Here is a 14,862-nt window from a genome sequence, read left to right as displayed (position 1 = left end):
TGTGAAAAATTCTAATGAATACAGCTTTATTCAAAATACTAAATGACAAATATTCAAAATTTTAATATCAATAGTGTCATTTCCCTAGTTGGTTTTTAAAAGATGGTATCATTTACAAATGTGGAAGTTTACAATGAAACATAATCTGTATTTTTAAATAGAAAAAATGTTTCACTATGCAATAATGAAGTTGTCTTGACTGGTGGATGCAAAAGTGGGGTCAAAGGCCTAAAATACAATGCCACACAGAATTTGAACATTGCTTGTGAAGCTTTGAACATTTATTTTATTGAATTCTAAGAATATATCGGGCTTCCCAGGTGGCACTAGTGTTTAATGAACATAGCTGCCAATGCAGGAGACAAAAGAGACATGGGTTCAATCCCTGGGTCAGGATGATCCCCTGGAGAAGGAAATAGCAACCCATTCCAGTATTCTTGCCTGGAAAATTCCATGCAGAGGACTCTAGTGGGTTACAGTCAATGAAGTAGCAAAGAATTGGACTCAACTAATCAACTGAGCACACACACACAAGAATACATTATGACTGGTTTTGACTGATAAAAAATATTTGTGTAGTAAAATATCTCTTCAGGTTGTTATAATTTAGGCAAGATTTAATTTTATTGTCTTTTACTTAATATCACATGATATACAACTGCAAAACAATTATTGTATATACATGTATACACAGAGGTAAGACAGAGAGATCTTTTCTATTCACTCTTTAGTTAAACGCCATCACAGGGTACGTGCTGGCTCAGTCACTTCAGTCGTATCTGACTCTTTGCAACATTATGGATTCTAGCTTGCCAGGCTCCTCTGTCCACGGGGATTCTCCAGGCAAGAACATTGGAGTGGGTTGCCATGCCCTCCTCCAGGGGATCTTCCCCACCCAGGTATCAAACCCATGTCTCTTATGTCTCCTGCACTGGCAGACGGGTTCTTTACCAGTAGCACCACATGGGAAGCCCAAGGTAATATTAATAACTGAGAATTACATATTGTTAACCTATAAAGTTGATAATACAAGTGTTACAACAAATCTATAAGTAAGCATGTGCTATTAATTAGTAAAGCATTCACAGTGCTCAGGGATTTATATAGTAAAAATTTGTTAACACTGCTGGCTGAGGTCTTGGGATATTAAATACATGAATACAGAAAAATCTTTTAGTACCTAAAAGAAAAGTTATTTAGAATCAAGACTCATTGTAGGCATACTTCAACTTTCTTTCCATTATCTTTCTTGGCAATAAGTAATTAAGATATTTCAAAAACAAATACACCACTTAATAATGTATAATTTAATGAATAAATTTAGTAAATATCTATTCACTGCTCATTATATTCCATGCACTACATAGATACTAAAGTCCCAGAGAGAAAGAGTCTCATTCCATGATCTCCCGAAGCCTATTATCAGGGAAAGAAGTCAAGAATCACTCCACAGCATAAGTGTGTTCTTAAAGGCAGAGGCAAATCTTCTAAATTCATGTTGACTATTACTTTGAGCAATCTGCAGAGCACAAATTCTTTTCAAAATTAGGTTTTATTAATATAGTGGTGGTGGCTTAGTCTCTAAGTCGTGTCTGACTCTTGCAACCACATGGACTGTAGCCCACCAGGCTCCTCTGTCCAAGGGATTCTCCAGGCAAAGAAACTGGGGTGGGTTGCCAATTCCTTCTCCAGGGGATCTTCCTGACCCAGGAATTGAACCTGGGTCTCCTGCGTTTCAGGAAGATTCTCTACCAACTGAGCTGTGAGGGAAGCCCCTTATTAATACGGTAGTATCAAATTATTAGTCCGGAACACTAATTTTTCAGTTTTGTTTCTTCTCACATATTTAGAAGGCAAGGCTCTCTGACATATCTTATATCATTACCTAGATTCTTAGTTAAAATGCATTATTAAAATTTACATACCAATTTAAGTTTTCTATTTACAGATTTCTTCATAAAACAGCAGAAAGTAGGACAGAAATAAGGCTCATACCTTTGAACAGGGGACTAAGAAAATGATCTTTGTTTCATTCAGAGAGTTAGAGATGAGATACTTTTAAGTGATCAACATGATATAATGAAACAGCATCTTTGTGGAGCACTGCTAGCCCTCGGTGTTTGATAGCAGGTGCATTAAGTGTTGTATGTTAAGAATTGGAATTTGTACTCTAAAAACAAGTTATGACTACATTATTAAGAAGTTTCTGCAAGTCACTAAGGCTTTTTCTATAGTTAGCTGCATTTTGCATATTACTTATAAGTCCTTGTTAATTTTACACAGATTTATACATAGAATTCAACCATTTTCTCCAAATTATTATAACCCTTCATAATTATGTTAATATATATTTTAATGTGTTTATGTGCAGTTAATTTTTTTAGGAAAAGCAAAAACTTAAAATGCTTCTTCTAAATAAATTGGGAAAGGTATAATGAATTTGAATTATGAGCATAAGACATAGTAGCACAGACACTTCAAGAGAACAGAAATATTTATTTAAATTCAGTTTGATTAAAGACTATCTTAAAGTTTAGAAAGTTGAAAAGCACATTCCTTTTAACAGTTAACATAGATTTATGTAGAAATTTTGGAAAAAAATATGATATAAACCTCTCAACTAGCACTTGCTTAAGCACCACCAGAAAAATCATTATCTTTCCCAGTTCTTTCAATTTCTGTCGTAAGAAGCATAGAGAACAGAACTATATATTTTGGTAATTGATTTCCTTAAGATAATGTTAGAAACATCATGTTCTTTAAAATATAAATGAATTTCAAGGTGAGCATGCTAGAGGATAATATTAATGGCGTATGATTTATTGTGACAAGAGATCTGATCTGAAACACCATTATTAGGAATACTTAAAAAAATCCATTTGCAAATTCCTGAAAATACGAAAGTGCCATAGCTGAGCCTGTATCGATGTTGAAATCTAGAAAGTTGTCCTTGTGAGTATGGAAGTGCTTGTGCACACTATCTGGCCTTCCTCTTCATATAAATTTATTAGAAAATTTTCATATTCTGAATATGCTGCATTGTAGTGTGGGGAATTACCTAAATGCTCATAACACTGAGTGAAGGCAATCTACAAAAGTTCAGAGTCAATACATATGGATAGTTAACTTGGTAATGTATATAATTTTAGGGCTGACTGTTACCTTAAAAAAATAGTCAGCGATAATTCACTGAGCAACTACTGATATAGCTGGCAATCTTTGAACTCATACTAGAAACGTGTGAGCTGTGTCAATATAGAAGGGATTTTCTATGTTATTACCGTTCCAAATGAAATACTCCCTTTATTTAAGCGAGAGTTACTTTTGACGTAAATTTACACTTACGCTTCAGTAAGATGCAGTTTTACATCTTCTAAACTTGGGATACATAAGCACATTGTAGTCAATGATATCTAACCACATGTTAGGCAGTGAGCAATGTCATAGATTAGTACTGCAGTTAATAATAAAAAACTTAAATAGACATATATGAATAATAGAAGTCTTCATTATTAAAATAATTAAAACTATTCTGGAGAACAGAATTGATTAGCTTCGAAGGAGCATTATAAATACTGGCATTCTAATAAAGGCCATCAAACGAGCATCTCATAAATATATCGATACACTGCTCTGTACTCTTCTCCTTTCTCCCTCCCCAGTGCACATGTCTCTCTTTCTGTTTCTCTGGTTTTCTCCACTCTCTCCTCATCCTATCTCTGTTGAATAAGTTTGGAACAAAAATTTTCCCCCTTAAGCATATTTTAATGCATAGATGGGCTTTTAAATTGTAAAACTCCTAAAGGGGTGCACTGCATGCAGCATTTCTCAAGTAGCATCTTTTTGGCTTGAAACCTATTTTAATATATGAATATCAACACATGAAAGACTCATAGAATGGCACTGGGGTAAGCATAAGATAGTTGATTCTATAATATGGCTTTATGTGCTTTAACAAATGTGTTCGTTTCCAGTACATTCAAGGTGGATCATCAAGTGCTAAAATACTTACAAAGTAAATGTAATTTTATTATTACATCATTTTTACATAAATTTCATGAAATAAAATTAAATCTTGTAAAATGAAAATGTATATTCTAGATATAAAGAAAAATGGTGTAAAGTTTTAAAGAAGTTACTTTGACTTAATTTTGTAATATAGATGGCATAAAATTAAAATACTGCAATAAAAATTCAGTATCCATCCCATCCACTTCTTTCCCTTTTCCAGAAGAAACCAAAGTTAAAAGATTTTTGCAAATCTTTCTAAAGATATTATATGCACATATACATATTTATTATATACTTTTTTTCCATTTTCCTTAAGACAAAATCAAGATACTTGAACTATGAAAGAAAAAGTAAACCATAGCATCATGATTTATCATCTGTAGGGTAGGAAGATCTCAAGGTGATACTTGGGGTACATTTTAGAAATACATTTTCATGTGTCTTGCTAAAACATTTAATATAGATCAATATAATGAAAAATTAGATAGGATCTTGCATGAAACTATTTAATATGATAATTCTTATATAAAGTAGTACACTAAAGTCTATTGTTAAAACATCTAAAATAGATTTAAAATACATTCATGTATTATGGAATCACATGGAAGAAAAGTATGTCAATCTCCTGGTGTATAACAAAACTGAAATAAACAGAAGAATTTTCAGTACTTGTAAGTGTTCTATAACACTCATGTTATAATGTCAACCTAGCCAAATAGAGAGATGCCAGGGCCTTTGACTTTGAACATTAATATATAAATCAGTTAAATATGTATATATAAATGTTGACTATTATTTTGTAACTGTGAAATGAACAGAGTAGAAATGGGTATAATTAAACAAAATACACTTTTGCCCAAAATTTCCTGGGTAGTGGGGTGGAGATGGCCATATTTCCTTCTAGAAATGGGGAAGATAACAAAGCCCATCTTTCTCAATTTCCCTGAATATCAGCAAAAGTCAGTATCTACATTTCTGAGGAAATAATGTCTGTGTATTGTTATAGCAGCAAAACTAATTTTGGCTTTCAAGGGCTTTTGCTCTGAAGAGAAAGTCTTTAACAGTAGTTTTTGTCAGCACTTATATTTCTCTGGTTAATTTTCCATTTAGCTGAAGCCAATACAGGACTGATGGTACAAAAATTAGAGGTCTTATATGATACCTGTGGAATGTACAGTTACTCAGCATGACCAAACCAGAGCCGCGTGATTCTCCTTCAGATTTAGGATGATCACCCCTCACATACTGGGCCACGTAAAGGCTTCCAGTGTATCCTAATAACTACCTTCACCTTATACTTGATATCTGTCTTCTCAGTATGAAAATGGACCAAAGATGACCACATTGTATTCCCCCTTATAACCTCCCTAAAATTTAGCAAGGAAAATTAAATATGTTTACATTTATGTCTTAATACTTATACACATGGCAAGCCCTATTCAGTCATTCACATGTTAAATGCTTTATATCATACAGTGACCCTTTTTATGACACAGTCCATCAACAGCAACCATAATTACAATGAATCATTTTTTCATCTTACCTACTATTGAATTTTTCTGGGTGTTTCTCTCTCATGATATGGAATCTGTGTGCAATGGAAGCATCCTAAGGAGAGAAAGAGAAACAAAAGACAGGACAGTTTATGATCCTAATATCTTGTGGAAACAATTAAAAGAGAAAAAATTAAAGAATAATAGTTTAAATTAACCTTTCCTAAAAAATACCATTGTCAAGAAGATATTGTGTAATTAGGCAGAAACGAGTAATACACGTAAATTCTGTACAAGTATGAATTAGTCACTGTTGGTTACTTTTCATATTTACTTCAAGGAATTAATTTCTATATAATGCATACACCTCCTGTACATGCTTTTGGTCTATGCTTAAAGAATGTTTAAAATAGTTCATATGTACATAAATGCCAAAAAATATTTAAAATTCTTGTTATACAAAAGCTAGAAAGATGGTGTAAGTGGAGAAATGATCGAGTGCAGAAGCTCTTAGTCTCCTCATCTTTTGAGATTAATTATGGTAAAAAATATAATGTGAACGTTTTTATCTGGTACAGGTAAGTTTGAAACATGACTTCAAAGTTTGTTAAGAGTGTACTGGATGTGTAGTTATTAACTGCTCATTCCACAAGCTACTTTCAGACTTATCTTGATTACCAGAGAAAAATAACAAAGGGGAAATTTACTTTTGGAAAATTGGTGACAAGTGTATCTAAACTCTGAGATCCCAAATATACCAGTTCCACACCCTAATGGATGTTTCTTCCATTTAGGAAATGCATTCAGAATTTCTATGACACAGAATCACACAATATGTGAGACTGGTGGAATATTGTGATTCATGCTTCTCAACTTGCTGTTCTTTCTGACTTTTAATAGTTGTCTCTATTATTCTAAGCAAGGAGATATTTTCCCTTTCTTCATCAACACATGATTAATCACTCCAATGAGAAACTAATATATTTACCAGTCATCTCAGAAGAAATGGGGCAATTTTAGCGAATAACTGTTAATTTTGTTTCCTAGTAGGGATAAAAGAAAAAGAAAAACCAAACACAAAGGAAATAAAGAAGCTGTGTATTTGAAAGAATCCTGAAAACACTAATCAAGGATTAAAAGTCTAATGAATGAAATGAAAAGGCTAATGTGCTTACTCATGCATAACAAAGCATTAGCCACAAGAGAGGGACCAATGCCCTCTGCAGATGGCAGACAGAGTGCTGCTTTCCCCCAAGATAGAGATGTGATAGAACTCTAAATGTTTTTGTATATTTTATCCTCTAAAAATTGTTGAGTAATTGAATTAATCCACAAGGGTAAAGGACACGAAGGTATAGACAGATATGTAGTGAAACAACACTTGTAAAATAAAAGTTATCGAAAAATTCTATGTTTTGATATTCTGATATAATTTTGTTATACACACATGGTCAATTTCCTGGTTTGCCAAGTATGGATATCAAGGTGTTCACTCTTATTAGTCCAGTAGCTTTGAAAAAAATTTTTCACTAATAACTCATAAAAATACATTTTAAATAAAGCAAAGTTCTGTTGCTATGGTATGAAATTATAGGAAAAATCTGAGTTGGGCTATTATTGGTGTATTATACAGCGTTATCATTAATTAATTTTTAAAAATCATTTATTTTGATTTTATCCCTAATCTGGTTCAAAATCGATTTGGAATACCTTATTATGTAGTTAAATGCCTTCATCCAATAGACTATTTAAACAAAACTAAAGAAACATGAATCGAGTACTAAGAATGAATGGTCAATATTAGTTATCCACAGGGATATGATCAGTGAATTTACCTCTGCTTGAATTATTTGCTTCTAAGTTATAGAAGTGAAACTTTTAAAAGTAGATTGCTTCATAAGCATATATTTTTGCAATAATAGATCTCTTCCTTTCCAAAACAACATAAATAGGACAGATGGAGGGAGGGAGGGAGGGAGAAGAAGAGAAGAGAAAGGAGAGGATCAGATCAAAAGACCATTTATGTAGACTGGACTATAACTGACTAAATTCCTAGAAATACAGAACAACACACAGCCAAAGACAAACTTCGACTTAGCTCCTCTATTTCCAAGACACTCAGGCAATGAATCATGTAGGAAAGAGACGGGGGAAATAAAAGCTAGTGAAGAACACTGGCATGCCTTTTCCTTGTGTTGAATGGGTCCCACCACAAAGAGAGAGCTGGCATTGCTGAGTAAAGGATGGATAAGGAACAATGACAGCAGGTGTTCATTTGGATGAAAACTCAGACTAAATTCCCATGGGACCCTGTCCCTTTGGCATAACCCCAAGAGGCTTCAAAGAGAACTGCCAAACCCTGCAAACTTACCCAGCAGCCATATTTCAGGGACACTAAAGGTTCTCTAAGAACTAAATAATAAAACACAGGCTTCCCAAGTGGCGCAGTGGTAAAGAACCTGCCTGCCAATGCAGGAGATGTAAGAAACATGGGTCTCATCCCTGGGTCAGGAAGATTCCCCAGAGGAGGAAATAGCACTCACTTCAGTATTCTTATTTGGAAAATTCCATGGACAGAAGAGCCAGATGGGCTAAAGTCCATGGGTTCACAAAAGAGCTGAACACTACTGAGTGTGCACACACACACAATGTTGGTTTTTTACATGAACTTTGCCCTTTCAGGCTCTCTATATTGCAGGTTTTAGGAAACAAAACCTAAACTGGCATCTCTTTCATATCCTGGAATGGTTAAATGTTGAGTTCAGACAGACTTTCACTTTCAAGACTTGTTACTTTGAGCAAATTACTTATTTACCATGAGTCACGGTTTTCTTATCTTTACAAGAAGATACTAATACCCCTTTATAAAAGTACTGTGGTGAGATATTTTTCGATTATTTTGTATAGCAATTGCAATAGTCTTCTGTATAACTAGGGTATTCATATATTCTATACCCACATTAGAATGTTACTGAAAGTTAAGGAGAATGCTAAAAAATAGTTGAATTTGATAATTTTGAAAGATATATTTACTGACTCTCAATTTGGTTTTATTATTTCCTGAATTTTAAAAAAATTTCATCTTAATTTAAAAAATAAAACCAGATAGAGGAAATAAAACTTATTCATTTTTTAAAGCAAAAAAATTAAATCTCATTAGGTTGATTTTCAAAGCAGAGTATTTTGTGTAGTACTTTATAATTTATATATATATGTAAATATGTACGTATGTGTGTGCATATATATGCATACATATATAAATATGTATATACATATAAATATATATACACATGCATACAAATATATCAAAGAATTAGCTTCTTAGCCATATCTACCTTTAATACTCTGTACTGGTATTTTTCTAAAGACTAATTTTTTTCTTTTCCTATGAGAGCTTATTTTTTTTTTTTAAATGAAGTTACCCTAAATCTCCAAAGTTGCATTTTAAGTTATGAAAAAGTTGATTATTTTCTGTAGGTTATAACATTTTAAATAGAGCAAACAAAATTTCTGAGATATCTATAAACAGCAAACTCTACTAAGAAGAGGACATTATCAATACTAATCTTTTACTTGAGATGTAAAATATACTTACCCAAATATTATCATAGGTACTATATTTTTAATTCATTTAAAGAATATTTCTCTGACAATTATTTTTACAAAATTTGACAAATACTTTATTTCTGAATATTATAGCAAATTAAACATTTTCTCAATTCCATTACAGTTTAGGATAGAATATAAATCTAATGAATGACAAATGGATATTATCAAGAGTTATTCCAAATGCAACCATAGAATTTAAAATTAAACTTTGTATACTAGATGAATTTTCATTGATTTCCTGAAGTAGTTCAGTTCCTCCTTAGTTTTGGATGAATAAATGACTTCCTGTGTGTGAATTTTTTTTTTTCTTTAATAACTGTGATTTCTTCAAGAGCTTCAAGAGCTGAAATGTGTGATGTTCCATTTGTTATTTTTTGAATATTTTTCAAAGATTTTCAAATGAAATTTTGATGCATTATTTACATATAATAAAGTTTACCAGTTTTAAGTGTACAATTAAATGTCTTGAGGAAGGTTTTAATAACTACTGTCAACAATCACGATACACAAAATTTCCATCACCCCAAAAGTTCCATAAGGCCCTTTGCATTTATGTACTTTCATACATATATACATATACAAACCACTGATTTGCTGTCTTTATAGTTTGTCTTTTCTAATACTTCCTGTAAATGGAAATTAAAAGTACTCTCATGTCTGGCTTCTTTCATTTACTATAATGTCTTTCAGATTCAGTCATTTGTTCCAATGTCAGGGGTTTGTCCCTTTTAATTGCTAAGTAGTATTCTATTAAATAAGTATACCACAAGCTGTTTGTTTATTCATTAATTGCTGACATTTGGCTTTTATGCATAAAAGTGCTATGATCTTTTGAGCACAATTCTTTTTGTACACATGTGTGATTATGTCCTTTGTGTAAAAAGTTAGGAATGAGACTGCTGTGTTCGATGGTATGAGTATATTTAACTTTATATAAAATAAAAACATCACCTTATTTTTCAAAGTACTTGTACTATTTTGCATTCCTACTAGTAAAGTATGTGAATTCCAGTTACTCGACATCTTTACCCACACTCCACATCTACAGCCAGTCTTGATAGACTTTTTAAATTTTACCCTCCTAAGAAACAGTATTCTGTTTTAGAGCGTTAACCCTTATTGAATCACACTATCTGCTTCAGTACAAGGGTCTGTCAATTCTGGCAAAATTATAGGATTTCAAAGTTCTGGTACAGATTTAATAAATGCTTCCAGCTTTATCACAATTCATTCATTCTCACAGCTTTTAGATATCTTCTCAGCTTTGCTATATTCAACAATTACAAAAGAGCAATGAGCACTTTGTGCATTCAACTCAACACTCATCCCATGCACAGCCTCAGGGATTTCAAAGGATTTTTTTTTTTTAATTCCTTCAAAAGATATTCAGAGAATATCTTAGGGTATCTCTTTATAAAGAACTAGAGCTCTCAAATTGATTATGATCTCTTTTTTTTTGTTGTTGTTAAAGTGAAGTAAAATTGTTAGTTGCTTCAGTCTGTCCAACTCTTTGTGACCCTATGGACTGTAGCCCTGGAGGTTCCTCTGTCCATGGGATTCTCCAGGCAAGAATACTGGAATGGGTTGCCATGCCCTCCTCTAGGGGAACTTTCAGACCCAGGGACTGATATGTAGTATTAGTTAATTAGTTGCTCAGTCATGTCCAACTCTTTGCAATCCCATGTACTGTAGCCTGCCGGGCTCTTCTGTCCATGGAATTATCCAGGCAAGAATATTGGAGTGGGTAGCCATTCTCTTTTCCAAGGGATCTTCCCGACCCAGGTATTGAACCTGGGTCTCTTGCATGGCAGGCAGATTCTTTACCATCTGAGCCACCAGGGAAGCCAATATACTTTAAATAAAAGCAATATTTAAAAATTCAATGTATATAAAAGTATATGAAATGTGAAAGACCCACTTTTCCCCAATTTTAATTCTGAGAGATAATAACCGAGGTCCTTTCTATGCATCATTTTGAAAACAGCCTATCTAAAAATCATAAATGTATGAAAATACATATGCACAACTGTATATTTACAAAAATAGACATACGAACTGTGCTGAAACTTGGATTTTTTTTCACTTATCAATAAAGCATATACATATCCAGGAAACAGGAATTTTCCTAATGTTTTTAATGCCTGTAGCCTATTGCCCTTAATAGATGTGCTATTATTTATGCAGCTATCTCCTTTTTGTAGTGGTTTAGGTTTACTATTTTGCTACCAAAATTAATATATAATGTTTTGTTACCAAATTCTATACAACCTCCATGCATCTCTGTGAATATATATTTACAACAAATACTCAGAAGTGGAATTCCTGGCTGAAAGTGTAGGTAAGTATTATGTTTTATTGTGTAGTGAAAAATTACTCTCTAAAATGTTAACACATTCCCACTAACAGTGTCTAACATGACTAGTCATCATTAAGTTTATCAACTTCTGAATTTGATGGGCTAAAAAGTATTGACACAATTGTTTAAATAAAGCTTTGTCATTGTTGATTGAAGTTGATGATCTTTTCATATGATTTTGTTCATATTTATTCATTTGTGGACTACCTACTTAAGTATGTTATCCATTTTGTCTATGTACATTAAGAAACTATTTATGTTAATAACCATAGTGAGGAAATAGTACTTAAATATTTACTACTACTGACAGAATGTAGTCCACTGGAGAAGGGAAGGACAAACCACTTCAGTATTCTTGCCTTGAGAACCCCATGAACAGTATGAAAAGGCAAAATGATAGGATACTGAAAGAGGAACTCCCCAGGTCAGCAGTATGCTGACCCCAATATGCTACTGGAGATCAGTGGAGAAATAACTCCAGAAAGAATGAAGGGATGGAGCCAAGCAAAAAGAATACCCAGTTGTGGATGTGACTGGTAATAGAAGCAAGGTCGGTTGCTGTAAAGAGCAATATTGCATAGGAACCTGGAATGTCAGGTCCATGAATCAAGGCAAATTGGAAGTGGTCAAACAAGAGATGGCAAGAGTGAACGTTGACATTCTAGGAATCAGAAAACTAAAATGGACTGGAATGGGTGAATTTAACTCAGATGACCATTACATCTACTACTGTGGGCAGGAATCCCTCAGAAGAAATGGAGTAGCCATCATGGTCAACAAAAGAGTCTGATGTGCAGCACTTGGATGAAATCTCAAAAACGAAAGAATGATCTCTGTTCATTTCCAAGGCAAACCATTCAATATCACAGTGATTCAAGTCTATGCCCTAACCAGTAATGCTGAAGAAGTTGAAGTTGAACTGTTCTATGAAGACCTACAAGCCCGTTTAGAACTAACACCCAAAAAAGATGTCCTTTTCATTATAGGGGACTGGAATGCAAAAGTAGGAAGTCAAGAGATACCTGGAGTAACAGGCAAATTTGGCCTTTGAGTACAGAATGAAGCAGGGCAAAGGCTAATTGAGTTTTGGCAAGAAAATGCACTGGTCATAGCAAACACCCTCTTCCAAAAACACAAGAGAAGACCCTACATATGGACATCACCAGATGATCAACATTGAAATCATATTGATTATATTCTTTGCAGCCAAAGATGGAGAAGCTTTATACAGTTAACAAAAACAAGACTAAGAGCTGACTGTGGCTCAGATCATGAACTCCTTATTGCCTAATTCAGACTAAAATTAAAGAAAGTAGGGAAAACCACTAGACCATTCAGGTATGACCTAAATCAAATCCCTTACAATTATACAGTGGAAGTGAGAAATAGATTTAAGGGCCTAGATCTGATAGATACAGGGCCTGATGAACTATGGAATGAGGTTCATGACATTGTACAGGAGACAGGGATTAAGACCATTCCCATGGGAAAGAAATGCAAAAAAGCAAAATGGCTGTCTGGGGAGGCCTTACAAATAGCTGTGAAAAGAAGAGAAGTGAAAAGCAAAGGAGAAAAGGAAAGATACAAGCATCTGAATGCAGATTCCAAAGAATAGCAAGAAGAGATAAGAAAGCCTTCCTCAGTGATCAATGCAAAGAAATAGAGGAAAACAATAGAATGGGAAAGACTAGAGATCTCTTCAAGAAAATTAGAGATACCAAGGGAACATTTCATGCAAAGATGGGCTGGATAAAGGACAGAAATAGTATGGACCTAACAGAAGCAGAAGATATTAAGAAGAGGTGGCAAGAATACACAGAAGAACTGTACAAAAAAGATCTTCATGACCAAAATAATCACGATGGTGTGATCAGTGACCTAGAGCCAGACATCCTGAAATGTGAAGTCAAGTGTGCCTTAGAAAGCATCACTACGAACAAAGCTAGTGGAGGTGATGGAATTCCAGTTGAGCTATTTCAAATCTTGAAAGATGATTCTTTGAAAGTGCTACACTCAATATGCCAGCAAATTTGGAAAACTCAGCAGTAGCCACAGGACTGGAAAAGGTAAGTTTTCATTCCAATCCCAAAGAAAGGCAATGCCAAAGAATGTTCAAACTACCACACAATTGCACTCATCTCACACGCTAGTAAAGTAATGCTCAAAATTCTTCAAGCCCGGCTTCAGCAATACACAAACCGTGAACTTCCAGATGATCAAGCTGGTTTTAGAAAGGCAGAGGAACCAGAGATCATATTGCCAACAACCGATGGATCATGGAAAAAGCAAGAGAGTTCCAGAAAAGCATCTATTTCTGCTTTATTGACTATGCCAAAGCCTTTGACTGTGTGGATCACAATAAACTGTGGAAAATTCTGAAAGAGATGGGAATACCAGGCCACCTGACCTGCCTCTCGAGAAATTTGTATGCAGGTCATGAAGCAACAGTTAGAACTGGACATGGAACAACAGACTGGTTCCAAATAGGAAAAGGAGTACGTCAAGGCTGTATATTGCCACCCTACTTATTTAACTTATATGCAGAGTACATCATGAGAAACGTCGGGCTGGAAGAAGCACAAGCTGGATCAAGATTGCCGGGAGAAATATCAGTAACCTCAGATATGCAGATGACACCACCCTTATGGCAGAAAGTGAAGAGGAACTCAAAAGCCTCTTGATGAAAGTGAAAGTGGAGAGTGAAAAAGTTGGCTTAAAGCTCAACATTCAGAAAACAAAGATCATGGCATCGGGTCCCATCACTTCATGGCAAATAGATGGGGAAACAGTGGAAACAGTGGCCAACTTTATTTTTCTGGGCTCCAAAATCACTACAGATGGTGACTGCAGCCATGAAATTAAAAGACGCTTACTCCTTGGAAGGAAAGTTATGAACAACCTAGATAGCATATTCAAAAGCAGAGACGTTACTTTGCCAACAAAGTCCGTCTAGTCAAGGCTTTGGTTTTTCCAGTGGTCATGCATGGATGTGAGAGTTGGACTGTGAAGAAAGCTGAGCCCTGAAGAATTGATGCTTTTGAACTGTGGTGTTGGAGAAGACTTTTGAGAGTCCCTCAGACTGCAAGGAGATCCAACCAGTCCATTCTGAAGGAGATCAGCCCTGGGAAATCTTTGGAAGGAATGATGCTAAAGCTGAAACTCCAGTACATTGGCCACCTCATGCGAAGAGTTGACCATTGGACAAGACTCTGATGCTGGGAGGGATTGGCGGCAGGAGTAGAAGGGGACGACAGAGGATGAGATGGCTGGATGGCATCACTGACTCGATGGACGTGAGTCTGAGTGAACTCCGGGCGATGGTGATGGACAGGGAAGCCTGGCGTGCTGTAATTCATGGGGTCGCAAAGAGTCGGACATGACTCAGCAACTGAA

The 14,862-nt window shown here is 34.7% G+C and overlaps 1 protein-coding gene across 2 annotated transcripts in view; it reads right to left on the bottom strand.

The window, feature by feature from the left end:
• Nucleotides 1-14,862, bottom strand: part of DGKB (diacylglycerol kinase beta) — an 869,780-nt gene that overhangs the window by 372,794 nt on the left and 482,124 nt on the right. For both annotated transcript variants that reach the window (XM_070369773.1, XM_070369774.1), the window contains exon 20: nt 5,555-5,619. In XM_070369773.1, coding sequence (XP_070225874.1) covers nt 5,555-5,619 — 65 coding nt within the window. The remainder of the gene's footprint in view (nt 1-5,554; nt 5,620-14,862) is intronic.

This window comes from Bos mutus, chromosome 4 (assembly GCF_027580195.1).
Source record: "Bos mutus isolate GX-2022 chromosome 4, NWIPB_WYAK_1.1, whole genome shotgun sequence".
NCBI lineage: Eukaryota > Metazoa > Chordata > Mammalia > Artiodactyla > Bovidae > Bos > Bos mutus.
The sequence above is the reverse complement of the archived record's forward strand: the minus strand, read 5'-3'. Positions and strand labels throughout refer to the sequence as shown.